Below are 26497 nucleotides of genomic sequence, written 5' to 3'. Positions count from 1 at the left end.
TGCCCAAGAGAAACCAGGCCTTGCCTGTGTAGTGACTTCCTTTCTGCTTTCGCCAGTCAGAGAAGGCACCCCTTTTCTGCCAGCTAGAGAAGCTCTCCTGACTACAATAGGAAGCCGGCGTGCCAGTTTTATGGGCCTAGGTAGGAACTTGGGGGTTTTTCATTTCACTCTACTGGTGTTACCTTCACATTCTCAGTGGACCTGGCTTTTCCCAGAAACATTTGCAGTTATTAGACACTCACCCTATATGACAAGAAGATAAACTCCAGACACGTGGTGTGGTCTCCGATGCAGAATTCAATGCCCCAATAATGTAGGATCTAGGTACTGTTTCAGTTCCCACTGCTAATTTCCAGGGTATTATGGTTAACATGTGCCACAATACACTGAACATGTATTCACTGCCTGCCTGGCACTTCATCCACAGGTTGGTGTGGTAAAGTGAACTTGAAAGATTGATGTTGAAACCAGGGTGCAGGATGGAGGCAGGTCAGAGCCAACTCCAGGCCACACTCCCACCATATAAGGCCCATGTTTCATTGTACCCCATTGGTCTGGTACTTAGCACTATTTCTTGAGCCCTGCACACAGTGTGAGGAGCAGGAACAATGTTTAAAATGTTTTTAAGAATTAACTGAGTGAGTTCAAAATAGATCTGAGTTTCTTATATACCCTCCTGGCCCTGGCTAGTTAAGGATATACTTGATACAAGTATTGCCTCTGCTAATGAAATCAAGAAATGGGCTCTAATACCACATTTTCTTAGCATATGTGGTTCTGAACCCACATTTACTTTTTTAGCATTTACTGGATTTAGTTTAATTTGTGAAATTTAGTATTAATAATTCTTTGATAGAAGGATGCTTACTGAAAGAGCAGGTACACTTGGAAGTGAAGCTAGTTTTTGGTACCACTGAGAACCTGATGTCATGATTTAAGATAAGATAAACTATTTTTGTAACTCAGAAAACTTACTTGTTTTTATTGATTTTTTTTTTTTTTAAATAGGGCTGGTGTGGAGGTTCTGTTTAATGAATTAGAGATTCCTGTGGAAGAATACTCTTTTGGTAGATCAAAGATTTTCATCCGAAACCCAAGAACAGTATGTAATCAAAACCTTTACAATCTGAACTTGTATTTTAATCATACAGGCAAGTTCTTAAGGCTGTTTATAACATTGCCTAAGATGCTACCAAGAATGCCACATTCTTTTATTTATTTGCAAATGTCCAAGAGAGGGATGGGCAAGTAAGGGGTAATGGAAAGAACATGTGCATTTTTTATGAAACATCAAAGTCTTTGATAAGTTATACAAGAAAGAAATCATAAAGAAACTGTTCATAAAACAATAAAACCTCCCCAATTCATAGGAATTGGAGGTAAATTCAGCCTGTCTTTGTACCATCTGAATTAATATTTTAAGGAAAGATAACCCTATTACTCAGAGGTACATGTAGGCACTCCAAATTTTTTGAAAGTTAAAAAGAACTTAAAATGCTACTTAGCAGAACTCCAAGGGAGTCTTTTTATAAATGAATAAACTAGAATGAAGTATTAATGAAAGGGTCTCCCTTTCATTAATGATTCCATCCTCATAGTTAGTGTGCAGGTGAACCTAAGCTCAGGTCAGCTCTTCTCTGATGTGTCATAAATGCTGAATCACAGAATCTAAATTGTGGGTTTTGTATGAATTCATCCAAATAGTTTTTGCGTGGACTAGTGCCCATATTATCTCTAATTAAGACAGTTATTCAAATTTTTTCTCATTGTGGCTGACTCTAACATCATGACATTTTACCTCCTGAGAATGTCTTTCTTGTATGCCATGAGTAGTTGGTGGAATTTCGAGAAACGCACCTATCATTTCTTATTAGTTATTCAAATTAGAGGACCTGAGGAAGCAAAGGCTTGAGGACTTGGCCACTCTCATTCAGAAGATTTATCGGGGGTGGAAATGCCGCACACACTTCCTGCTAATGAGAAAAAGCCAAATCGTGATTGCTGCCTGGTACAGGAGATACGCTGTAAGTCCCACCTTTTAAAATCTGTAATAACGACGGTCTTTTGCAAATATTTGTTATGTACTTACTGGGTATGTCATTTTTACATATTGGATTCTCCCAACAGTCTTATGAAATGGGTGCTGTTATGGTCCCTTTTTAAAAGATAAGGAAAGTAAGGCATGAACCGTTCCGTAACTTGCCCACAGTCACACAGCTGCCAAGGGGCAGACGTGGGATTTGAATCCAGGACAGCTGTAGAGGTCAAGTTTAGTATTCCATACTGCCTTCCACTGATATAGATATAATGGGAAATCTGCATCTTGAATTGGGTCATCAGACTGAAGGAGACAATGTCCCTTATCCCTTTGACTATGGGAGGGTCAATTTTCCAAAATACTTGATTGTTTCCCATTTATTATAGCAACACTGAAAATGGCTTTAATTCCAGAAAGCTAATGCCACATTTTAGTAGAATTTTGGGTTTGAAGGGTTGGCTTTTCTTTGGTCCTCTGACATTTGGCCCTATTAATTATGGGAAAAGATTCAGTAATAAAGTATGTCTACTTAATTGATATGGAATTTCTTTTTGGAGTTTCCTTTCTCACTGGGTTATATATGTTTCTTCAGAGGCATACCACAGGTTTGAGGACATCCCGAAGGTTTATCTTTAGGCTAGCTTGAACTTGGGTTTGTTCTCACAAAGAGAATTTTAGTGATAAGAACACTACTTCCAAATGCTTTTTCACTAGAATGAGTTGGAAAATGAATTCAGTTTGCTGCCAAAGCTCCTTTACAGTGTTCTTCCTCTTTTTCAGCCATAGAGAGTTTTGATATAAAGCAGTGTATAATCAGGACATAATTTATGCTGACCTGTTCTCATGTAATACATTTTAGTGTTTATATCCAAGTTTTAGAAATTAATGAGATTCTTAAATGATTAAGCTAAAGAATAATTGCTTGGTCTTTAAAAGAGTATTTTTAAGATTGCTTCCTCTAGTTAAGAGTATAATCAACAATGGAAGTGTTAAAATCTGAACCTATCCAGCCACGTTAATGATGAATTTATTCATATGTAGTCTGCAAAGGCACAGAGGACTGTTGCCACCTAGCCTGGCTGCACATGGCATTGGTACTTGGCTCTTCTGCAGACTCGTAATGCTCTATTTTCTGTTTGCCCGAGAAATGGAAGACCAATAAATAATCAGTTCTCAAGGAAACCCTTTTGTCATTCTCATTTTGAAATCATTAAGAACATCCGATTTAGAAGTATACTGAATTCATCTGTCTTGAATTCGACAGATAATTTGAAACACTTATTTAAGCTCTGGGGACGGCAAGGTGAGCAAGACAATCTAATTTCTGACCTCACAGAGTTTATATTTAGTGAAGGGCAATGTGCATTTAAACAAATGAATAATTGGAACAGTTACCAGTTGTGATAAGTGCTAAGAGGGAAAGAGAAAACTGAGATAAAGAATAATGGGAAGCCAGGATAGAACTTTAGGTAGGATAGCAAAGGAAGAGCTTCTCAAAGGGGTCATTCATCAGGAGGATGAGAAGACACAGCCAAAGCAAAGAACCAAGAATAGCAAGTGATGTTGTAGCTCCAGATGAACAAAAAGTCACCATATGAATCATTAATTCATGATGGTAAGAGTTACAAGCAATATTATTTATAATGCTGTTTGTAGAACGAAACAAATACTAGCCTAGTTTTTAGAAAAATATAAATTTTGCTCTAGTGTCATATCTGTTTCAGAATTTGAACCAAATACCTCAACCAGTTAACTAACATGTTATCCAAGCCCGTAGTTAAACTCAATATTTCCCCACAACCAAATAACTCAAATATTTTTCTGAATGCCCTTTTTCAGTTACTGATTCTTTTAAAATCCGTATTTTGTGATATTTCATGGTTCCTTGAGATCAGTTTTAATGAGACGAAGTTATTTTCAGGCCATTTAGGGATTAAAAAAGAAAAGATGGAGGTAGTACCAAATGGATGTCAGAAGAGATGGTCAGATATTATAGGACAAGTTTGTTTCTGCAGCCGTAGAGTATTACTCTGTGAGGAGCCTTAGAGATTTTCCGGCTCCTCATTTGACAGATGTGGAAACGGAGGCCCAGAGAAGGTAGTGACTTTTCCAAGGTCTCAGTGTTCTCTTTGCCCTTCTCTCTGGTATCCTCTTTCTGCTGCTCAAGTGTTGATAACATCACCCTCCCTTTCCTCTGATCTTCCAAAATTAGCCTAGAGTCTTGGGAAGCTCTCATTTTAATTAAAAAATAATCACCATCTGAGCCTTCAGCAACTTGTAATCTTTTTGCTGGTGGAAGGTCTTGCCTCAATGCTGATGAAAACGCAGTATCTGCGAAGTGCAATAAAACAAAGCACAATAAAACGGGGTATGCCTGTAGTAATTTTAGATTGTTTAATATTTTAATTTCTTTACATGTTGATTCCCAGAAGAAAGACGGGTGATCAAAAGTTAATTGCACTTAGTGAGCAGATACTCTTTCTTAATCCTGGCAGCATATGTATTACAGATATATAAATAGAGCTGCTAATAATATTTTCCTTTTATCCTACAGCAACAAAAGAGGTATCAACAGATAAAGAGTTCTGCCTTGGTAATTCAGTCTTATATCCGGGGTTGGAAGGTGAGTTTAAAAGAAGTGAGCCTTATTTGTGTGGGGTTTTCAGGTTCTTCACAAAGGATGATGTCTGTGGGCTCACGCTGCAGGGGAGAGCTCCTCATCTGCCTCTCTGTAAACAGTCGGGTCGAAAGAATAAATATTATGGGGCCGAGCTTGGGCGTTTGTGACCATGTCTTGGCTGCTTCCTTCTAACCGCTTTCTTTTCAAGAGCTTTGTTCTCTGAGCAGGAAGCCCTTGAAGTAATTCCGTACATGATTTCAGTATCTTCTGGCCCCGTTTGTGAGGGAAGCTATAGTCCTGAAGGTGGTCTCACACTGTTGCCTCCCCATCTGTGAATCCTGCCAGACCTCAGCACACCCAGCCCAGCAGCACCTTTCATAACTTCCCAATAACTATCCTGCAGGCTGCCCCGTAATGATCGAAAGATTCTGAGCTTGGGCCATCCATTCTACCAGGGTTCACCTTGGGGGACTGTGTTCTGGGTCCATTCTTCCAAGGCTTGGTCCTGGGGTCAGCAAACTACGGCCCACAGGCCAATTTTAGCTTATCTCCTGATTTCACACAGCCTGAGAGCTAAGGATGGTTTTTCTATTTTTAAAGCACTGTTAAAAAGACAGATAAAAAAGACAAAAAAGACTATTTTGTGACATGTAAAAATTATATGAAATACACTTTTCGTATAAATACATACACATAGGAAATACAAAGTTCATGCAAATGAAGTTTTATTGCTATGAACTGCACTCGTTTCTTTTACACTTGTTTGTGTCTGCATTAGTTAGTGCTACAGTGGCAGAGTTGAGTAGTAGTGACAGAGAACATGTGACCTGCAAAGCTAAAAATTCTTAACCATCTGGCCTTTTACAGAAAAAATGTACTAACCCCTGCTCTGGGTCAAAGACACTTCAGGGCCCGTTCTGACCACTGCCCAGTTGGGAGGTTTTGTGCAGTGGCCTGGATCCGGTGGGGCTACCTGGAGGTTCCCAGGCCCAGAACACTTTTAGAGGGTAGAGCCCTGGGCCAGGAGTCCAGTGGCATCATCTGACCTTTGCCTAGGCCTGCGGGCAACCCAAGGGCTTGGCAGTTGTCCCACAGCAAATGCCAAAGTACTAATCCGAGCATGGAGAGTAAGTGAAATTGCTGCCTTCTTTGACCTACCTGCTGAGTCCTGGGCTCCAGGTCTCCAATCTAGAGACATCAGAGGCAGGACTCAGAGTCCACCTCCAAACCAGGTATTCTGGTCCCCACGAAATCAGGTTCCAGAAGCTACTGGAAAGAAGCCACTGGTTTGGGACCAGTGAGGATTTTTTTTTTTTTTTTTTTTAGCTGAGCTATCCTGCTACCTGTTGGCAGCTCAGCGGCTGCTCAGCTCAGGCTGGACTTGAACCGCTGTTGCTCAGAGCTCAAACCCTTGAGCGAGCTCTTAACCAACTGAGCCACTCGGCCGGCCCGGGACCAGTGAGGATTTTATCTTAGCAAATTTTTACATTGAATTAAAAGTATAGCTACAGTTATAGCCCCAGACAACAATAATAGAAGTGACAAATAGATTTTGGTGGATTATTGGAGACCCTCCACCCTCATTCTGACAACTGCTTCTTTTATCTGATGAGCACCAGCTTATGTTGCTGTGGTCAGATTTTTTTTTTCCTGTCACATATTAGAGCATGGGAGGCTGCTGTCCCAGTCCGAGTTGGGGGCTACACTGTTGTACTTGGTGATGTTTTCATTTACCACTTTCTCGTAGTTTGTTTGGGACTAATAAGCAACTTCCCTTTTTCCTTTTTTTAAGTTACTGATTTTTCACTTGAGGATGGGTAGTATGGCTGTCTCTTCAGGTATTTTTTTTTTTTTAAGTCACTATGGATTCCATTTTTTGGTTAACTTGCTATTTTTCTGGATGATTCTGCACCTTAGGCCAGAAAAATCCTGCGGGAACTGAAGCATCAAAAGCGCTGTGAGGAAGCAGCTACCACCATTGCTGCCTATTGGCATGGTACCCAGGTAGGCCAGAGACGGTGCCCAGGAAGGCAGGGGGTCGGGAGTAACGTGGAACAACGGACATTGTGTTGTGGGCGGGGGGCAGAAAAATGTTTCACTGGCTTAAGCTACTGAGCACGCATTTGCCTCCCGCTCTTTCCAACATTTTGGTGTGGGGTGGTGGCACACGCTTTCTTTCGCGTTTACTGTTTGGTGGTGACCGGTGTCTTGTCTTCTCCTTTCTCCATTGAAAAAATCAGCAGTAACCTTTCTTGCCTTAAACTTTTCTGTAACTCCTTTTCAAATGCATCACAGGCGCGAAGGGAACTGAGCCGGCTGAAGGAGGAGGCTAGGAATAAACATGCTATTGCAGTAATTTGGGCTTACTGGCTTGGATCTAAGGTACTTGATATGCACATCCCATCACTTCATCCTGGAATCTGAAGTAATCCATCCGTAGTTCTAGCATATCAGGGGATGAATGACTACAATTAACAGTGACTCATACTGGTGCACGTCCTAGTAGCTGGATTTAACAAACCTGGAGGTGTTAGCATCAGTAGTGCACGGTAGGATGCTTAAGCATGTCTAGGCAAAAAAGACTAATTGCTTACTAATGAGGTACTAGTGTAGTTGCTGTTTTTTAAAAACTCTCAAGTAACATGCATGTGTAGTTTTTCCTTTTTTTTTTTTTTTCCTCTTTTTTTTCTTTTTTCCCCCTGACATATACTGGCAGTTTTCTAGAGGTATTTTTGTGTGGGGGGCATGCTGAAGATGTTCAGATTTGGGCCTCAGTTGGTCTTCTGCAACGTGTTGACAATGGAAACCCCTTTAACGCATGCCTTAAAACAAATTAATCCGTGAATGAAACTTTTGTAGGCTCACTGTAGCAGCTATTGATGATTATAAGCAAAATGTTATATGTGGAGAGAATTATCATCAGCGATTTAACAGAAGGCTATATTCATGCAAAGCTAGCTCTCATTGCCACTGAAGCATCCCAGGAATTTCAGCATCAGCTATTTGTTTCAGAAACAAAGGCCTCCTGACATGCTCTCACTAATCCCCAGGCAGAGTCGTGGGCTCAGTGAACATTTCACATACCCCAAGGGACAAGAGTTTTAGATGTTTTTGTTACTTAGAAAATCAAAGGTCATCTCTGCTAAAAATGTGTAATCCGATTAGAAACACAATTATCCACGTAGTCCTATGTTTTTGTTTTTGTTTTTAAACAGTTCCATAGTATCTCACCAAATTGCAGGGTGATAGGGTATATGCATTTTATTTTATTATTATTTTTTTATTTTTTTATTGGGCAGTTGGGGGAGGGGAACAGTGTTGGGGAATTGGGGAAGGGGAACAGCCAAATTATTGTCCTTCCATCTATGTTTTTGAGTCTACCTTGTCAGCATTATAAGCTCATCTTGTGAGAAAAATGAGAAAAGTAAACATTTTGCCTTTGTAAAGATCTTCATTTACCAAAAACGCACCAAAGTTGTTCATTGGGTGTTTTCCCTTGAAAATCGGTGAAGAACAAACTAGCCCCTTTAGTAAGCAGAGGACAGTGTCCTAGCAGAGGCAGAGGGACTCTCAGACAGTTAGCCCTGGGATTTCTGCACTGAGTGAGCTCATTTCCCAGTTTCAGGACTACCGTATAATAAGAAATCGGCGCCTATTTCTGCCTTTAAAAATAACATGCTTTGATTAATTTTTAAACCTATAAGTTGTATCATTTTTTTTTTTTAACTTGCTTCAGTATAGTTTCTAGTTTGGGGCCTTAGCTAATATTGAATTTTGATACATGCTACTTCCAATTTTCTAACTGGAAATCACTTTGAGTTTTTGTTTGAACTTCAGAGGAACAACCTTTATTCCTTCAAATTTTCTAAATGGTTGTTCACAAGAGATGTCTTTTTTTACGTCCAGATGAATGAACTCAGGAATTGCTCTTTAGCGCCCCCCCGCTTCTTTCCACCCTTCCTGGCAGCAAAGAGAGGTCTACTGAAATTATTAGGAGCCACTCATAGTTCTGAGGCTTTGATAAGGGAGGTTGTAAAAACGGGAGGAACAGGGAAAAGAATGGAAGTAATGGGCGGAGGAGTGCTTACCTCGGGCACCACACAGATTGCCCTCCCTGGAACAGAATCTCAATACACTAAAAATGCAATGGACTGCACCAGCCTGACACTGATTCTTTGGGTTGAAATGATTATGCACAGTTCCTCTATCATTCTGAAATCCTTATTCATAAATTCGCGCTTCTATTTGGTGGGGTGTCTTTCTGGTCGTTTGTGCTGTCTGCATTGGGCTCTTTTATTTACCATCTAAAACATTCTAGGCTCGAAGGGAGTTGAAACGCTTGAAGGAGGAGGCTAGGCGTAAGCATGCAGTTGCTGTCATTTGGGCTTACTGGCTTGGACTGAAGGTACTTCCTCAACCCCTTCTTTCTGCCCAGGGTGAACTCAATAAAGCCTAGCGCCTACTAACCCCGAGAAAATGATTGATTATGCTTGCTGACGGTCTGCACAGTCTTTTACAATGGCATCTTGCCTAATTGTGTTCCTTTTTGAGAACAGACATGTACACTAATGTTTTCTGATTTTTATTCTGGTGTATTTCTTTAAATAATAGGTTTAAAGTAATAGCAATATAGCATATTTTATCCAAGACATTTTGTTATCCAATTTCTGTTTTATACTATCTTTAGGAGGATGAAGTGCCTTTCTTTATTTTTATTTATTATTATTTTTTTATTCATGAGACGATTACTAATAGATAAGCTAAAAACTGACCCACCATCTGCAGTGACCAGCTGGGGGTTATCAGCTTTTTGTTTCTCTTTATCTGCCTATTCTGCTCCAATGATGGCTCCTGGAGCAGAGCTTTCTTCAAAATGACCATCATTCTAATTGTTCAGCATAGAACCGAAACAGTTTTGCTTAAATGTACAGATTTTGACGAATAAGATGAGCAGTGGATCATTCAGGTTAAAGAGAACGTTAGCGTCAAGTGGCTTCTAATTTAGGGCATGGTTTGTTTCAAAGCGGTGCTTACTACTTGAGGTAAGGATGCACATAAGTAAATATGATCCTGAGCTTGGAAAAACCTTTAGACAGCATAAGGATTTTGTCTTCCTAATACTTAACAACTCATCACCATAAGGAGCCATCCATATTGTCTTTTTGGAATAATTAGGCCCTTTTTTTGATACTATTCCTCTTTGTTATTTTTACTTCAATACTATAACAATTCATCTTTTTCTAGATATTTGAATATTATCCAGGAAACTATCGACTCTGAGTCTGAACACCGTTAGCAGTATCCATAAACGCTGCTTTGAACAATCTGCATTTTTTTCTGAAAGTTTAGCCTATAAACTTTTAGTAGATTAACCTTTGTGATTATATTGAATATTCATCAAGCAATTTCTGAAGTAATTAAGAAATAATTTAAATATGAATCTAAGATGTTCTGTTTCAAGATATTTGAATAAGTTCTATACCTACTATTTTTTAAAAATCAAAACTAAGGATTTTATTTCCCATTTCATTCACGTGTTCTAATTTGCATTCTAACTTTCATAAGAGGAAGGAACAGACAACATTGGGTCAGGATTTTTACTCTCTGTGATGACTTCTACCAGCAGTATCACATTTATCTTCAGTTTTCTGGGTTTAACTAACTATGTGATTTCAAAAATACTTTCATATAAGGAGTGTGTGTTAGCAACCTATAAACCAAATTCAGTTTGTAGGTGAATGCTGTTTTAGCTGGTTATCTGGACTACCTAGACATAGCTTTTTTTTCCAGTTTCCAACAAAACAGAAGTTATTTAAGTGTTACCATTATTATTGTTAAGAAATAAGGTTAAGCTTCTTTGAAGTCCAAGAATATAATAATTTTATACTTTTTATTATAAAGAATTATGTTGATAATGAACAGGAGTTTTGCCCTTTTAGATGACTTCATTTTTGTAGAATTGAGTACAAAATTCAATGGATCCTTTTAGGACTTCTAGGGTCCATAAGGGAAACCTGTTCTTTATGCCAACATGTTGTCACCAGGCCTTTTCTGTATGTAGCTGATATTTCAGGAAAAAGGGCCTGCCCTAAGACTATCAAAAAGCATATTGCAATGAACTCAGTGATAATGATGTTCAACTAAATAAAGTAGGACTTCTAGTATATTTCTAAGGCTATGTTTTCCACGAAACCTCCCTTTAACTTTATTTTCCTATGCTGTTGTAATTTCAGGAGCCAATTAATAGGTACTGTTTTCTTCTCCTTACCTCTTCTACTTAACTTTATAAATTTGAGGTTTGAAATGGTTATGAATATAACAACTCCTTGGCTCAAAGAGAGATGACAATCAGTAACAGAATATGGATAAAAGGAAGGAAAGACTGCCGGTATCCTGTGTGGGAGAAGTTTTAAACCTCAGTAATATGCAGGTGTAGAGTCTGGCCTTCAAATGCCCAGAGGGACTGGGCAGGCCACACGGTGGAGAGAAGTAGCAGATGGAAGGTGGGTTAGCACAGTGGGGCCTCATGCAATTTGGAGCATGCGTCTCTCTTCTAAAGGCAGCAGCAGCTCCCCTGGTTTACTCAGTCCTCGTCACGTGGGGCTGGGGCTCACTGTTGCTAGATCTTAGAAAATAAGAGAAACTTGTAGTCTGAATTCCTGTGTGAAGTTCTTAAGTTAAAATATGCATATAAAACATTTTTCTACAAACTAAATTTGGTTCAGTAAGTTGCTAGCTTACACTCCCTAATCTAATACTTTGAACATGTTCAGTTAAACTGAGAAAACTAAAGATAAAAGAGAAAGTTACATAAAGCCTGTATTATTCAGATAGGCTAATATTTTACTAAATTCTAACTCAGTTGATGGCTGGATAATAATATTTAAGTATGCCTCCCTCAATTTCAAAATTTAATTATTCCTTCATTTAGCAAACACCTCACTCAGTTATTTTGTTTGTTAGACATTAGTATAAAATATGAATATGACTGTAGGAAAGAAGAAATAGGTAAATTGAAACTATGATATGATGTCTTAAGTGCAGTGATAATATTCAGTAGAAAGATTAGTTGGAGTAGGGATGAGGGGAAAAATCAATGCCATTAAATGGAAGATAGTGGTAGGTCAAATCTTTTTTTTTTTTTTTAATTGTTATTTTTAATCACCTTCAGTTCTCAGTGTGTAGTACTGAGGTCCTATCTTCATATGTAAGGCTTTCAGAAACTGCAGCATACTTCTTCAGGCATGTTTTGCCTTTTAAGAACAATTTGAAGTAAAAATTACCTTACGTAATTTTTTTGAAATGTATTTTGATTTGTGATGAGTTTGCAGCTATGCCTGAAAATGTCTTTCATCAAATCATCAGGTTTTTAAAAAAAAAACTAGTTAAGAGGATTTAAAACATCAAAACATTCTGGTATTATCACTTTGCATCTCTCAATTTCCTTTTCTCGGACTTAAAATTCACTGCCTCAGTAGGCTTCAGTTGTTTTACTACATCCAGAGAGGCACTTATAATTTATTTGTTCCACCTATTTTTATTTTGAATAGAGGTGTGTCATCTGTATGGGCATCTTCTGGCCACGCCTTATTCACTGTATTCTGTTTCTTTTTAAAGGTACGTAGGGAGTACAGGAAATTCTTCAGAGCCAACGCTGGAAAGAAAATTTATGAATTTACAATTCAGCGAATTGTAAGTTTCCATTCTATATATGACTCATTAGCATTATTGGATTAAATAGTTAATAAGATCAACTCTATAATATGTGACTTGGCAACAGTTAAATCATAACTGTGACACTGAGAGATTGTGACTTTTTTTTTATCATCTCCCATTCAAGTTCAGGCAGAACTGTATCAAAAAGAGTTATCTGTGGCCCATATATAATTAATAAAATGTTCTCATTTGACAGAGAGAAAATACTTTTGGGAAAGTGAGTGAACTCAAGAAAGCCGGGTGTCTTAGTTCAGGCGGCTATAACAAAAATCCCATAGACTAGGGGGCGTAAATTAGAAACATTTATTTCTTACACATCTGGAGGCTGGGCAGCCCAAAATCAGGGTGCCAGCATAGTGAGGGCCTCTCCCTGTTCTCTTCACGTGGCAGAGGAAGAGAAGCAAACTTTTCCTGCCTTTTCTTAGAAGGGCCCTAACCTCGTCATGGGAGTTCTCCCCTTATGACCTTGTCGAAACCTGATTACCTCCTAGAGGCCCCATCTCCTAATGTCATCCCATTGGGGGTTAGGAATTTGGGGGAAATATGGAGGTCTTGCCCTATAAACTACTGCAGCAAGAAAAGCTTGGTGAACAAGTTAGTGGGTCGAGGGGTGAAGGAGTACAAGGCTGTTCCACTCTGCCAGGACAGACTCTGAAGTCCCCTCTGCCTTACAGAGAAGTATTTGTAGTGATGAGACCCTGGAGCCAGCGTACTCTGCCACGTATAGATGTGTGACTCGAGCCAAGTTCTTTAATGTCTATGAGCCTCATTGCATTATCTATAAAACAGGGATGATAATAATAGCACTAAACTCATAGAGTTGTTGTAAGGATTAAAATGGAATGATAACATAAAGCCCTTACAGTGCCTGGCGCATAGTAAGTAGAACAGAGCTGTCCAATAGAACTTTCTGTTGTGATGAAAATGTTTTATATCTTTGTGGTACAGAAGAGTAGCTGCTAGCCACCTGTGGCTATTGAGTACTTGAAATGTAACTAATGTGACTGATGAACAGGATTTTAAATTTTATTTAATTTTAATTACTTAAAATTAAATATACAGCCGTAAATAGCCACATATGACTAGTGGCTAAAACAGTACAGCTCTTTAGTGTTAGCATTCATGTCAGTGTTCTTTTCTCTTAACCATTTGATTCCCAAACCAACATGAAGAGTAGAATAGAGACTTTTCAGAGCATTTACAATATTTTGTGAACTAAAACTTGCTGGATTCCACTAAAGACTGCTTTGTTTAATTCTGGTTTATGTAAAACAATATGTTTTCTGGTATATTTTACTCATCTGGTATTTTTTGTCAAACCCAACACAGATGCAAAAATACTTCTTGGAAATGAAAAATAAGATGCCTTCCTTATCTCCAATAGACAAGAATTGGCCATCAAGACCTTACCTATTCTTGGATTCTACTCACAAGGAGCTAAAAAGGATTTTCCACTTGTGGAGGGTAAAAATGTCTTGTTATGTTTTTTTAAGGGACTTCTTACCATATATTTTGAGCGTTTGAGAGGTGTTATGCAGAAGCAGATTTTTACCACTTTCTTATTCTAGCTTGGAGGAGAGTTACTTGAGGACTTTGGTATTTTGAATCATGCATTGTACTTGGCTTTCCGTGAGAAATCCTAGAGCAGCCAGGCGTTCCCTGGTGGTCTCCTCTCCCCCATGTCTGGAAAGGTGGGTGGGTGGAGGCATGACTGCCCTGTCTTTCCCTTTCATATTCCAGTTGCTTTCAAGTAGTTCAGGTTTTTCTTTGTTTTTTCCATCCTATCTGAAGGAATAATACAAGAGGAGATAGAAATAATTAAGTTTGAACATCTTTACATGATATAGTTAAATTCTGCAAATTATATGAGTTTACTTTTGTAAGATTTATTGAACACATACACGGACATAAATGTGCACACACATTTTGATGGACTGGAAAAAACACTTTAAAAGCCCCTCAAAGACATTAAAATATTTTTCTACCTGAATTAAAGGGAAGCTGAAAATCTATTTGATGTTGCCTTACATTTTGGCTCACTTAATTTTATATGAGAACATAACATGCAGTTTAGGTGTTGCTCAGCATGGGATACATGGCGTACTTGTATAGATGTTGACCTTATTTCAATAACTTAGTTGATAAGCGGAACGCTAAACACATATAGTTGTCAGATATAATAAAACCATTAGATTGAAGGCCTTATATCTAGTAAGTGAATGATTAATAGATACATCTGGGAAACTTTCCCACCCAACAATGGAGGCTTGTTCCTTACCCATATCACCTATGTACAGAGCAACAGCTTCACTGATTAGTGTAATGATCGGTACCGGCAGAAAATGTGGAACTGGATTCTGAGATCTGTTCCCTAACTTAGTCAGTTTGGAGAGAGTTACCAACGTTTTGATGTTCATCTCCCCTTTTGAGCCTGACATAAACTATTTTCCCCAATAGCCATGGGGAGCTGCTTGTGCTGGTGGTCTGCTGTGCCTCTGCCCTCCCCTGGCCCTGAATCTCACCCTTCTCTCCCTTGGATGGGAGCTGGAGAATGAGAGGGATGTGTTATTCCTGAAAGGGTGGGCAGCAGTGCCAGCATTCCTTCATACAGTTGTCAGTGGTTCTCAACCACACCTGAAACTGGATTCCTTAGAGCAGCGGTTCTCAACCTTCCTAATGCCGTGACCCCTTAATACAGTTCCTCATGTTGTGGTGACCCCCAACCATAAAATTATTTTCGTTGCTACTCTATAACTGTAATTTTGCTACTGTTATGAATCATAATGTAAATATCTTTTTGTTTTCCGATGGTCTTAGGCGACCCCTGTGAAAGGGTCGTTCGACCCCCAAAGGAGTCGCGACCCACAGGTTGAGAACTGCTGCCTTAGAGCGTTCATCTAAAAAACCTGGCCCTGCCCTCCCACCACCCTGTGTCTCCTTTCCGTGCAGTCTCAGAATCGGGGTGAAGAGGGGATTCCTAAGGTCTCACGTCCACATTGTAAAAATGATAGTGGGACATTTTGAACAGTGGTTTCCAAACTACAGGTCATAGCACATTTGTGGGTCATGAAATCAATGTAGAGGCCACTACCAACATGCTTAAATGAAATAGAATCGAATAGAACATAGTAAGAGGACATGACAAATTGAAAGGCTACGTGAGTATTGTTTCGTGAAGCTTTTGTGTCAGTTGACTATATATGTGTGTGTAAATGTGTGCCCTGGACTGGGCTGTACGATGTTTTCCTTGCTGTGCATCTCTTAGAAGAGCGTGGCAGCCTCGGCACTGAAGCATGTCCAGGGACTGACATCATAGTGTGAGGAAACAGCACACTCAGCAAGGCCTATGCCAGCAGGGCCTTTGCATGTTTTGAAGAAGTGTCCCAAGTTCTGCAGTATAAGCAATAAAACCCACAAAGGAAAACCGCGGTCGGCCTTTCAAATGAATATTTCGTACACATTTACTCTTATTCTCGCTGCTGTAAAATTGGCTTATTATATGTAAGAATGAGTAATGGTTTATTTATATAAGCAATATCTCACTTTTCCCTCCCCCTTTCTTCATATCTCACAGTGTAAAAAATACAGGGATCAATTCACAGACCAGCAGAAACTTATTTATGAAGAGAAACTGGAAGCCAGTGAACTCTTCAAAGACAAGAAGGCTTTATACCCATCTAGGTACGATGGCTTTGCTTTCCTCATAAAATCAGTATTTTAAAAATTTCTCAAATACGTTTGTAGGCCTTTTCTAGTAGAGTTCGATTTGGGTCATGCATGAGAGAGTTTTAATTTTGTGAATTGTTTTATGAGCAGCTAGATATGAGTCATGTAAACACAGTGGCGCATCACCTTCCATACTGGAATGAAGTGAGATTACCTTTGTTGGTTTTACTCCATTGGCATTAGCTTGAACACGTAACTGAATTATTAGAAGTCATGATTTAAAGTAAAAGTGGTATAATTTATTAAGATAGATTTACATTGCAAATTCCTGTGAGTGTTCCATACTTTTCTAAGACTAGTCCAATTTCTGTTGGCTGTATACTGTAATTACCATTCCAGCCTTCCTACTTTATTTAATAAGCTGGGTCAGAATCTCCTTTTTTTTTTTTTTAAAGATTTTTATTGGGAAATTGGGGGGATGGGAACAGTGCTGGGGAATTAGGGGAAGGGGAACAGACAAGTTGCTGTCCTTTTGTTGTTCAGTCTAGTTGTGGAGGACATTGCTTCACCGGCCCAAGTTGGCACCATCATTGCACTCTTCCCGGGTGAAGCAGTTCAGTCGCCGGCTTCTGGATGGCCGCTCAGTGCGGCTGCTGGCCGCTCACGCTGGCCGCTGGCTACACACGGCAGCCCATGGCAACTCACCGCAACAGGGGCTGCAGCCCACGCCGTCGCCGGCGACTCACGGCAGCCCAGCTCCAGGTTGAGCTGTTGTTCAGCATCTTAGCTGTGGAGGGCAGTGTAACTGGCCCTCGTATGTGGGATCCGAACTGGGGCCCTCTGGCATCCCAAGCGAGTTCTTAACCATCGCGCCACTCGGCCGGCCCCAGCATATCTCCTTTTTAACCCAATGAAAAGAGTGAGCCAGTATGTCACTTTTTGAGTGTTGTTTAAGCACTGCTGTGTGGTGGTCCTTGGTCTGCTGAGTCATTGGGCATGACTTTGGTGTTCTATGCAGCAAGTTCAGTTTTTTTATTGTAGATGTTAAGTACTCAGTGAAATAATAACACAGATTGCAAGTTTGCCAAGTGAAGTCCTTGGTGAAGACTGCTTATCTTACATTTCCCAAGTTCATCATTTCCCCTCAGAATTCCTATCCCCTTTTCATCTGGTATTTATAAAAATGTAGATTGTACAATTTCAAGCCACATCTAGAACAATTTTTAGTTTCTCCCAAAGAATGGCCTAGAAATAAAAATGTATTATATGCTAAGTATATTCACATGTATTCCATAATGGTAGGTTTTATTCTCTGTGTCTTTACACATTTGAGAGCTCTTCCTTTCTTTTTTTTTTTTTTAATTAGTTTCAGGTGTACAAAAACAACATAGTGATCAGACATTTACTTCACAAAGTGATAACCCTAACAAGTCTACTACCCATCTGACACCATACATAGCTATTACAATACTATTGACTATATTCCCTATACTATACTTTACATTCCATGACTGCATATATATTTTTAAACTATAGTTGACATTCAACATTATTTTCTATGAGTTTCAGGTGTACAGCGTAGTGGTTAGGCATATATATAATTTATGAAGTGATTCCCCCCAATAAGTCTAGTACCATCTGATACTACACATAGTTTTTATAATATTATTAACTATATTTCCCACACTGGTTTTCACATCCCTGTGACTATTTTGTAACTACCAATTTTTACTTCTTTTTTTTTAACCAGTTTTTACTTCTTAATCTCTTTACCTTTCTCACCCATCCCCTTAATTCCCCTGCCATCTGGCAACCAACAGTTCACTCTATATCTATGAGTCCATTTCTGTTTTGTTTGTTTGTTTATTCTGTTCTTTAGATTCCATATATAAGTGAGATCATATAGTATTTGTATTTCCTCAGGCTGACTTATTTTAGCATAATACCCACTAGTTCCATCCATGTTTTTGTGAATGGTAAAATTTCATTCTTTTTTATGGCAGAGTAATCATACTCCATTGTATATACAGAGGAGGCCAAAAAAATGTATACACATTTTAAGGAAGGAATTAAACTGTATTAAAATTGTAATACTCAATATATACAGATAACAAAAGATGAATACAAGTCAGGTGTGTACATTTTTTTGGCACCCATTATGTACTATAATTTCTTTATCCAAATGATGGGCATTTTGGTTGTTTCCATATCTTGGCTGTCATGAATAGCACTGCAGTAAACATAGGGGTGCATATATCTTTTTGAATTAGTGTTTTGGAGTTTTTTTGATAAATATCCAGGAGTAAAATTGCTGGGTCATAATGCAGTTCTATTTTTAATTTTCTGAGAAACCTCCATATTGTTTTCCATAGTGGCTACACCAATTGGCAATCCCACCAACAGTGCACAAAGGTTCCCTTTTCTCCACATCTCACTAACATTTGTTTGTTGATTTATTGATGATAGCCATTCTGACAGGAGTGAGGTGATATCTTATTGTGGTTTTTATTTGCATTTCTCTGATGATTAGTGACGTTGAACATCTTTTCATATGTCTATTAGCCATCTGTATGTCCTCTTTGAAGAAATGTCTATTCATGTCCTCTGCCCATTTTGTTTTTTTTACCTGAGCCACTCTGCCACCTGTTGGCAGCTCAGCAGCAGCTCAGCTTGGGCCGTGAATCGAACTGGCGACCCTGTTGCTCAGAGCTCACACTCTTGAGCGAGCTCTTAACCAACTGAGCCTCTTGGCCAGCCACCTCTGCCCATTTTTTAAGTGGATTGTTTGTTTTTTTTGGTGTTGAGTTGTATGAATTTTTTATAAATTTTGGATATTAACCTCTTATCAGATATATCATTAGCAAATATCTTCTCCCATTCAGTAGGATGTCTTTTCATTTTGTTGATGGTTTCCTTCACTGTGCAAAAACTTATTTTAGTTTGATGTAGTCCCATTTTTTTGTTTGTTCTTTGTTTCCCTTGTCCTAGGAGCTATATCAATAAAAAAATTTCTAAGGGTAACATCTGAGAGTTTACTTTCTATACTTCTATTTTCTTCTGGGAGTTTTATGGTTTCTCATCTTACATTTAATCTATTTTTAGTTTATCCTTGTATATGGTGTAAGAAGGTGGTCCAGTTTCATTTTTTTGCATGTATCTGTCCAGTTTTCCCATCACAATTTATTGAATAGACTGTCTTTACCCCACTGTATATTCTTGCTTCCTTTGTCATAGATTAAATGACCATACAGGCATGGATTTATTTCTGAGCTCTCTCTTAGACTCCATTAATGTGTCTGTTTTTATGCCAATACCATGCTGGTTTTTTGTTTGTTTGTTTTTTAAGATTTTATTGGGGAATTGGAGAAGGGGAACAGTGTTGGGGAATTGGGGAAGGGGAACAGCCAAGTTGTCCTTAAATCTTAGATGTGGAGGTGCCGTGTTCAATCTTAGTTGTGGGTGGGCATAGTCCACCATTCCAATGTGAGAGTTGAACCGTCAACCTTGTTGTTAGGAGCATGTGCTCTCACCAGCTGAGCCATCCTGCCACCTGTTGGCAGCTCAACTCGGGCGCAGCTCACTGGCCCATGTGGGATTCGAACCGGCACCCTGTTGCTCAGAGCTCGCACTCTTAACCAACTGAGTCACTCAGCCAGTCCCAATACCATGCTGTTTTGATTACTATGGCCTTGTAGTATAATTTAATATCAGATAGCATGATACCTCCAGTTATGTTCTTCTTTCTCTGGATTGTTGTAGCTATTCAGGTCTTTTATGGTTCCATATAAATTTCAGGATTATTCTAGTTTTGTGAAAAATGCTATTGGTATTTTGATAGGGATTGCATTGTATCTATAGAGTGCTTTGGGTAGGATAGACATTTTAACTACATTACTTCATCGTGTTTATGAGCATGGTATATGTTTCCATTTATCTGTATCTTTAATTTCTCCAGTGTCTTATAATTTTCTTAGTACAGGTCTTTTACTTCCTTGGTTAAATTTCTTCATAAGTTTTTTGTTTTGTTTTTGTTTTTTCTTGTGTGTTTTTTTTAATGCAATTGTAAATGGGATTGTTTTCCTAATATCTCTGATAGTTTGTTATTGGTGTATAAAAATGTCACCAATTTATGAATATTAATTTTGTATCCTGCTATTTTACTAAATCCATTTATCAGTTCTAATAGTTTTTGTTGTGGAATCTTTGGGTTTCTCTCTATATAGTATTATGTCATCTGCAAATAATGGCAGTTTTACTTCATCCTTTCCCGTTCGGCTGCCTTTTATTTCTTTATCTTGTCTGATTGCTGTGGCTAGGACTTCCAGTACTATGTTGAAGAAAAGTGAAAGTGGGCATCCTTGTCTTGTTCCTGTTCTCAAGGAGTATGCTTTTAGCTTTTCCCAATTGAGTATGATATTAGCTGTGGGTTTGTCATATATGGCCTTTATTATGTTGAGATGTGTTCCCTCTATTTCCACTTTGCTGAGAGTTTTTATCATAAATGGATGCTGGATTTTGTCAAGTGCTTTTTCTGCATCTGTTGATATAACCAAATGATTTTTATTTTTCATTTTGTTTGTGTGGTGTATCATGGTAATTGATTTGTGAATATTGAACCAACCTTGCATACCAGAAATGAATCACGTATGACTGTAGTGTATGATGTTTTTAATGTATTACTGAATTTGGTTTGCTAATATTTTGTTGAGGATTTTTACATCTATGTACATTAGGGATATTCACCTATAGTTTTCTTTTTTGTGATGTCTTTGTCTGGTTTTGGAATCAGGGTAATAGTGGCCTTGTAAAATAGTGGCCTTGTTAAAAGCCATCTGGTCCAGGACTTTTGTTTATTTGGAGCTTGTTGATTACTGATTCAATTTCATTAGTAGTAATTTATTAGTTCAGATTTTCTGTTTCTTCTTGATTCAGTCTTATAAAATTGTATGCTTCTAGGAATTTATTCATTTCTTCCAGATTGTCCAATTTGTTTGTATATAGTAACTACTCATAGTATTTTCTTAAAATTTTTTATATTTCTGTGGTGTCTGTTGTCACTTCTCTTGCATTTCTGATTTTATTTATTTGGGTTCTCTCTTTTTTTCTTGATGAGTCTGGTTAAAGGTTTGTCAATTTTGTTTATCTTTTCAAACAACCAACTCTTGGTTTCCTTGATCTTTTGTGTTTTTCTTTGTTTTTTGCCTCTGTTTCATTTATTTTTGCTCTGACCTTTATATTTCCTTCCTTGTCCTCACTTTGGACTTTGTTTGCTGTTCTTTTTCCAGTTTCCTTAGGTGTAAAGTTAGACTGTTTATTTGAGATTTTTCTTGTTTCCATATTGCTGTGAATGTCCTTCTTAAGACTGCTTTTGCTATATCCCATAGATTTGAGGTCATTGTGTTTTCATTTCATTTGTCTCAAGGTATCTTTGATTTCTTCCTTGATCTCATTGTTGACCCATTTATTATTTAGTAGCATGTTATTTAGTCTTCATGTCTTTGTGTGTTTTTCAGTTTTTTTTCTTGTAATTGATTTAGTTTCATACCACTGTGGTCAGAGAAGACGCTTGATATGATTTCAGTCTTCTTAAATTTATTGAGACTTATTTTGTAGCCTAATATGTGGTCTATGTTGGAAAATGTTCCATGTACACTTGAAAAGAATGTATATTCTGCTGCTTTGGGGTGAAATGTTCTAAAAATATCAATTAAATCCAGCTGGTCTAGTGTGTCATTTAAGGCCGCTGTTTCTGTGTTGATTTTCTGTTTGGAAGATCTGTCCATTGGTGTCTGTGGGGTGTTAAAGTCCCCTACTATGATTGTGTTGCTGTTGATCTCTGCCTTTATGTCTGTCAATATCTGTTTTATATATTTAGGGGCTCCTATGTTAGGTGTATGAACGTTTACTAGGGTTATGTTCTCTTGTTGGATCGATTCCTTTATTATTATGTAATGTCCGTCTTTGTCTCTTATTATAGTCTTCATTTTAAAGTCTGTTTTTTCCAATATAAGTATTGCCACTCAGACTTTTTTTTTCGTTTCCATTTGTATGAGATATCTTTTTCCATCCCTTTACTTTCAGTCTTTGTGTATCTTTCAATCTGAGATAGACCTCTTGTAGACAACACATGTGTGGGTCTTGTTTTCTTATCCACTCAGCCACCCTATGTGTTTTGATTGGAGAATTTAATCCATTTACATTTAAAGTGATTATTGGTAGGTACATATTTTATTATTCTTCAACCATTTTATTCTTTTTTTTTTTAAGATTTTGTTGGGGAATTGGGGGAGGGGAACAGTGTTGGGGAATTGGGGAAGGGGAACAGACAAGTTGCTGTCCTTTTGTTCTTCAGTCTAGTTGTGGAGGACGTTGCTTCACTGGCCCATGTTGGTATTATCATTGCACTCTTCCCGGCTGAGGCAGTTGCTTGCCAGCCATTGGACAGCTGCTCATGGCAGCTCACGAAAGCTCACGCCCACTGCCGGCCAGCCCCACTGCAGCCTACGCCATCACCCGTGACTGACGGCAGCCCAGCTCCAGGTCGAGCTGTTGTTCACCATCTTAGCTGTAGAGGGCGCAGTGTCACTGGCCCTCATGTGTGGGATCCGAACCGGGGCCCTGCTGCTCAGAGCTGGTGTCCCAAGCCAACTCCTAACCAACGCGCCACTCAGTCAGCCCTTATTATTCTTATTTTTGATGTTCTTTTGTTTGTTTGATTTTCACCTTCTTTCTCTTATAGAGGTCCGTCTAACATTTCTTGTAATACGGGCTTGGTGGTAATGAATTCCTTTCGCTTTTTCTTGTCTGGGAAGCTCCTTATCTCTCCTTAATTTTTAAATGACAGCCTTGCTGGATAGGGTAGTCCTGGTTGTAGGCCCTTGTTTTTTCATCACTTTGAATATTTCCTGCCACTCCCTTCTGGCCTGCAAAGTTTCTGTTGAGGAATCAGCAGACAGTCAATAGGAGCTCCCTTATAGGTACCTAATTGTCTTTCTCTTGCTAATTTTAGGATTCTCTCTTTATTTTTAACCTTTGCCATTTTAATTATAATTTGACTTGGTGTGGGCTTGTTTGGGTTCATCTTGTTTGGACTCTGTAGTTCCTGGGCTTGTATGTCTGTTTCCTTTGCCAGGTAGGAAAGTTCCCCATCATTATTTCTTCAAATAAATTCTTAATCCATGCCTCCCTCTCTTAGCCTTCTGGTACGCCTATGATGTGAATGTTGTTATGCTTGATATTGTCCTAAAGGTCCCTTAAGCTGTTCTTTCTTTTATTATTATTCTTTTTTCTTTTTGTTTTTCCTATTGGGTGTTTTTTTTTATTGGGTAATTGGGAGGATGGGAACAGTGCTAGAGAATTGGGGGAAGGGGAACAGACAAGTTGCTGTCTTTTTGTTCTTCAGTCTAGTTGTGGAGGACGTTGCTTCACTGGCCTAAGTTGGCACCATCGTTGCACTCTTCCCGGGCGAGGCAGATCAGTTGCCGGTTTCTGGACGGCCACTCACTGCAGCTGCTTGCCTGCTCACACTGGCTGCTGGCTACACACGGTAGCCCATGGCAACCCACTGCCACAGGGGCTGCAGCCTACGCCTACGCAGGCGACTCACAGCAGCCCAGCTCCAGGTTGAGCTGTTGTTCAGCATCTTAGCTGTGGAGGGCAGTGTCACTGGCCCTCATATGTGTGATCAGAACCGGGGCCCTCTGGCGTCCCAAACCAGCTGTTAACCATCGCACCACTTGGCCGGCCCCTATTGGGTGTTTTTTACTACCTTGTCTTCTAAATCACTGAATTGATCCTCTGCTTCATCTAATCTGCTGGTGATTTCTTCTAGTGTATTTTTCATTTCAGTTGTATTCTTTATTTCTGACTGTTTTGCTTTTTTAATGATTTCTATGCCCTTCTTTATGCTTACTGTCTCTTTGTTGAAGTTTTCAATAAGTTCCTTAAGCATTCTTACAACCAGCGTTTGAAGCTCTGTCTCTGGTAGGTTGGTTGCCTCTATTTCATTTGATTTTTTTCCTGGAGGTTTCTCCTGTTCTTTTGTTTGGGACATGTTTCTTTGTTTACTCTGTGTTTGTTTCTATGTATTCGGTAGATCTCCTGTGTTTCTCTTTGCTGGGTTGCCTTATGTAGTATATGTCCTGTGTGGTCCAATGGCAGTTTCTCTGATCTCCTGTGTGTGTGTTCTAGGAGTGTCCCGTGTGAGTGTTGTGTGTATTGTCCTGTTGTAGTTGAACCTTGATTACTTTTGGCGCCAGTGAGTGGGATTAGCTCTTAGGCTCACTGAGGCTTGGCTGTGCCCACAGTGTATGAGCTTCTGTGTGGGGGCTGACTCCCTCAGAGGAGGATTCGCCTCCACAGGCGCTTGTGCCTGTTGAGACCACCCTTTGTGCCACTTGTGGGGCTAGCCAGGTAGTGCTCTGGTGTGGTCTGAAGCCGGCCTCTGGATGTGTTGTTTCTGGTGTCTGTTGGGAGGGGTTTCCATGCAGGCCAATTTCAGCCTTGCCTGTGACCCACTCGGGGCTACCTGGTAACAGCCACAAAGCTACATGTGGTTGATTGCTGCCTGTGCTGGACCTGGAGGCTTGTGGGTGTGGCCTCACTGTGAACCAAGGCTGGCTACCACCAGTATTGGGCCTGGGGCAGAAAGCTTTCTTTTAAAGATTAAAAGAACATAAGTTGCCAGACTCACTGTGTTTAAATATTTTAAATGACACAGCTTCCTTGGTCAGCTGATTAGCTGCTTGAGCTGGAATATATTCTCCTAAGTCAAACATAGCATCTAAATTCAAAGTCGGCCAAAGTGCCTGTTATATACAGTGTATTCAAACAGGAAAATTGTGTCTATGCTTTCTCCAGCAAGTAATTTTATTTAATGTTTTCTTTATATATTTTTAAATTGTAGAGTAACCTCCTTAATTAACATTCCCTGTGGATGACTCTTCAGAAATTGGAGAGAGAAAAATGCATTTTTGAAGAAACACATTCAAAGGCTCTTAGCACTTTTTCTTAAAAACACTTTTGAATATGAACAACAACAAAAAATGTGAACATCAAGCCAAGTTTTTTGGAGGGCGTTTTTTCTTCAGTTTCCAGGGATGGTGGCACGCTCACCCTACAGCAGTCCGAGGGGTGGAATGATTCACCATCCCATCACTATGTGAAGCAGCAACCCTCCTGGGTGTCGGCCTTCTCTATGCTGGGATCTGTGAAACACTGACCACCTACGTGGATTTTTCTTCCCTGATCTTCCACCCACAAGACAAGCATGTAAAGTTGTATTTGCAAATTGCCAGAACTTTATAGCTCAAAATGAATTGGGTTTGGGTTTTGTTTTGTTTTGTTTTTGTTTTTGTTTTTAATGTCTTTGAAGAAGCTTCCCTGCGAGTGTCCACAAATCTTTAGGGAAATTGATATTTTAGTGCTATATGCATGATGATGCCTCTTGTAAGAAGTAGTTTTTTTTGAAAGAAAACTGCTCTGACTCTAAATGTTGACCTCGGCCACTTCTGTCCATTTAGGGCCATATCCTAGGAGGAGAAGCCTGATTTTTCTTTTATATGTTGCCTCTTTATAGCCAGACTTACAAGATAATATTAAGTGTTCTATGGTTTTCTGCTAATGTGGTTGCTCTGGACCCTGTTTTCCCCCAGAAGGCTGATTGATTTTCTTACTCTTCAACAAAATGACATTTTTCTTTGGATCAGGTGATGGTAATGATTCGTGCTGTTTTTTTTCATTGCTACATATTGTTTAAAGGCATTAATGCATTTTTTTATAGGCAGTTGTCAATTAACAGATTAGAAAGAATTGTCTTTTCCTTCATATGAGGCCCTGCGCTTGGGTCTTGGTTGTTCTTGTGAGTGATTTCTATTTTGATTGTTTCATGTGATAAGATTTTTATCAAAGTCCTACTTACCAAATACCATGAGCACATCAAAAATATATTTGAAATAGGTTTTGGTTTCCATGTCCAGCTTATATTTAGGACAAGTATGTGAATAACGTATACAATATATCAAACAAGTTAACTTTTTATGAAGTTGTCATACACTCTATGGAATCAACTGACCTGTTATCTTTTTCCAATAGTGCTTTCATTTGAAACTATTTCTGATATGAGAGAATTTTTTTTTTTTCTTTAGCGTTGGGCAACCATTCCAAGGGGCTTATCTGGAAATCAATAAGAATCCCAAGTATAAGAAACTCCAAGATGCCATTGAAGAAAAGATTATCATTGCTGAAGTTGTGAACAAAATTAACCGTGCAAATGGGAAGGTAAAAACGCTAATTAACCCTGAAGAACTGCAAGAAGTGTTTATCATTTGGGACAATCATCTTCAGTTTTCTGACTGTTAAAATTTATATTTCTTATTCTCAACAGGGTTACTGTGAAGGGAGCTACTTTCCCTTACCTTTAAGCCTTAGAGGAATTTTGCTTGTTTTCTGAAAAAAAA

The 26497-nt window shown here is 38.9% G+C and overlaps 1 protein-coding gene across 4 annotated transcripts in view; it reads left to right on the top strand.

Annotated features, from left to right (window-relative positions):
• MYO1B (myosin IB) overlaps positions 1–26432 on the top strand; it is a 172493-nt gene extending 146061 nt beyond the window's left edge. For 2 of the 4 annotated variants that reach the window (XM_019662350.1, XM_019662349.1), the window contains exons 19-28: positions 1009–1102; positions 1875–2024; positions 4593–4661; positions 6576–6662; positions 6954–7040; positions 8977–9063; positions 12276–12350; positions 13704–13838; positions 15949–16055; positions 26186–26432. In XM_019662350.1, coding sequence (XP_019517895.1) covers positions 1009–1102; positions 1875–2024; positions 4593–4661; positions 6576–6662; positions 6954–7040; positions 8977–9063; positions 12276–12350; positions 13704–13838; positions 15949–16055; positions 26186–26399 — 1105 coding nt within the window. In that variant the 3' untranslated portion in view covers positions 26400–26432. The remainder of the gene's footprint in view (positions 1–1008; positions 1103–1874; positions 2025–4592; positions 4662–6575; positions 6663–6953; positions 7041–8976; positions 9064–12275; positions 12351–13703; positions 13839–15948; positions 16056–26185) is intronic. The other 2 variants (XM_019662351.1, XM_019662352.1) reach the window with 2 other exon arrangements.
• The last annotated feature ends 65 nt before the right edge of the window (positions 26433–26497 follow it).

This window comes from Hipposideros armiger, unplaced genomic scaffold, assembly GCF_001890085.2.
Source record: "Hipposideros armiger isolate ML-2016 unplaced genomic scaffold, ASM189008v1 scaffold_372, whole genome shotgun sequence".
Lineage (NCBI taxonomy): Eukaryota > Metazoa > Chordata > Mammalia > Chiroptera > Hipposideridae > Hipposideros > Hipposideros armiger.
This window is presented reverse-complemented; position numbering and strand designations above follow the sequence as displayed.